The sequence below is a fragment of the Nannochloropsis gaditana genome (genome assembly GCF_000240725.1).
Source record: "Nannochloropsis gaditana CCMP526 unplaced genomic scaffold scaffold196, whole genome shotgun sequence".
Lineage (NCBI taxonomy): Eukaryota > Eustigmatophyceae > Eustigmatales > Monodopsidaceae > Microchloropsis > Microchloropsis gaditana.
The window spans coordinates 35,528-36,559 of record NW_005803757.1 but is presented as its reverse complement, the minus strand read 5'-3'; the positions used below and the strand labels follow the sequence as shown (position 1 = coordinate 36,559).

Below are 1,032 nucleotides of genomic sequence, written 5' to 3'. Positions count from 1 at the left end.
TCAATTTCACGGCCAAGCTCCCCTTCCTCCCCTTTCCCCCTTTCTTCCCTCTCCTCCGCCCCTCCACGTCTGCTTTCTTCACCACCCCGTCCATGAACTCCATGGCCGTGTCGTTGGGCGCCTCCTCGTCCCCCGCAAAGTCCTCCCTCAGGGTGAACAACTCCTTGAGCTCGCCCGAAGAGAACAAGCGCTTTTGCTTCGCATCCACCAGGACTCGGTTGCTGATCGCCGTCTTGAAGATCTGCCGCTGGTAGATCTTCTCCTCGATGGTCCCGGTCGTGACGAGCCGGTAGATGGTCACGGGCCGGCGTTGACCCAGGCGCCAGGCACGTTCCCGGGCCTGAATGTCCGTCTGCGGGTTCCAGTCGGGATCGAAGAGGATGACGCGGTTGGCGCCCGTGAGGGAGATGCCCAGCCCCCCCGTGCGCGTGGTCAAGAGGAAGACAAAGACCCGGGTGTCCTGGTTGAAGCGCTCGATCAGGGCCGGACGCGCCCCCACGTTGGTGCTCCCGTCCATGCGCAAGTATTCCCACCCCCGACTGCGGACAAAGCGCTCGAGCAGGTCCAGCATCTGCCGCGTCTGGGAGAAGAGCAGGACCCGGTGACCCTGCCGCGCCCACCGAGGCAACACCGCCGCCAGCACCTGCATCTTCCCCGACCGGCATACGGCTCCCATGGTCCCCTCCGTCACCGAGGCGAGGGCCTCCCTGGCCGCCGCCGGCATGACCATGCGGGCCGCCTCGTCCTCCTCCTCCTCCTCCTCTTCCTCCCCTCTCCACTCGTCCGCCCAGCCCCCGCCTGCCACGAGCCGGGCCATCAGTTCCGTCCCTTCCTCGTCCGGGCCCGCCACCAGGTCGGCGTGGTTACAGATCTTCCTGAGGACGGTGATGGCGCGAAAATGCGACGCCTTCCCCTCCACGATCAGACGGATCTCCGGCGAAGATATCACCGCCCGGTACAAGGCCCGCTGCCGGGGCGTGAGCTTGCAGAAGAGGACCTGCTCGGTCTTCTTGGGGAGGGGCAGGATGGTCA

At 65.9% G+C, this 1,032-nt stretch overlaps 1 protein-coding gene across 1 annotated transcript; it reads right to left on the bottom strand.

Annotated features, from left to right (window-relative positions):
* Positions 1-180: 180 nt before the first annotated feature.
* Positions 181-323, bottom strand: NGA_2129100 (uncharacterized protein; the record flags this gene model as incomplete). The annotated part of the gene is made up of 1 exon (XM_005855434.1): positions 181-323. A coding segment is annotated over one exon (143 nt), but the record flags the coding sequence as incomplete, so codon positions are not given.
* Positions 324-1,032: the final 709 nt, after the last annotated feature.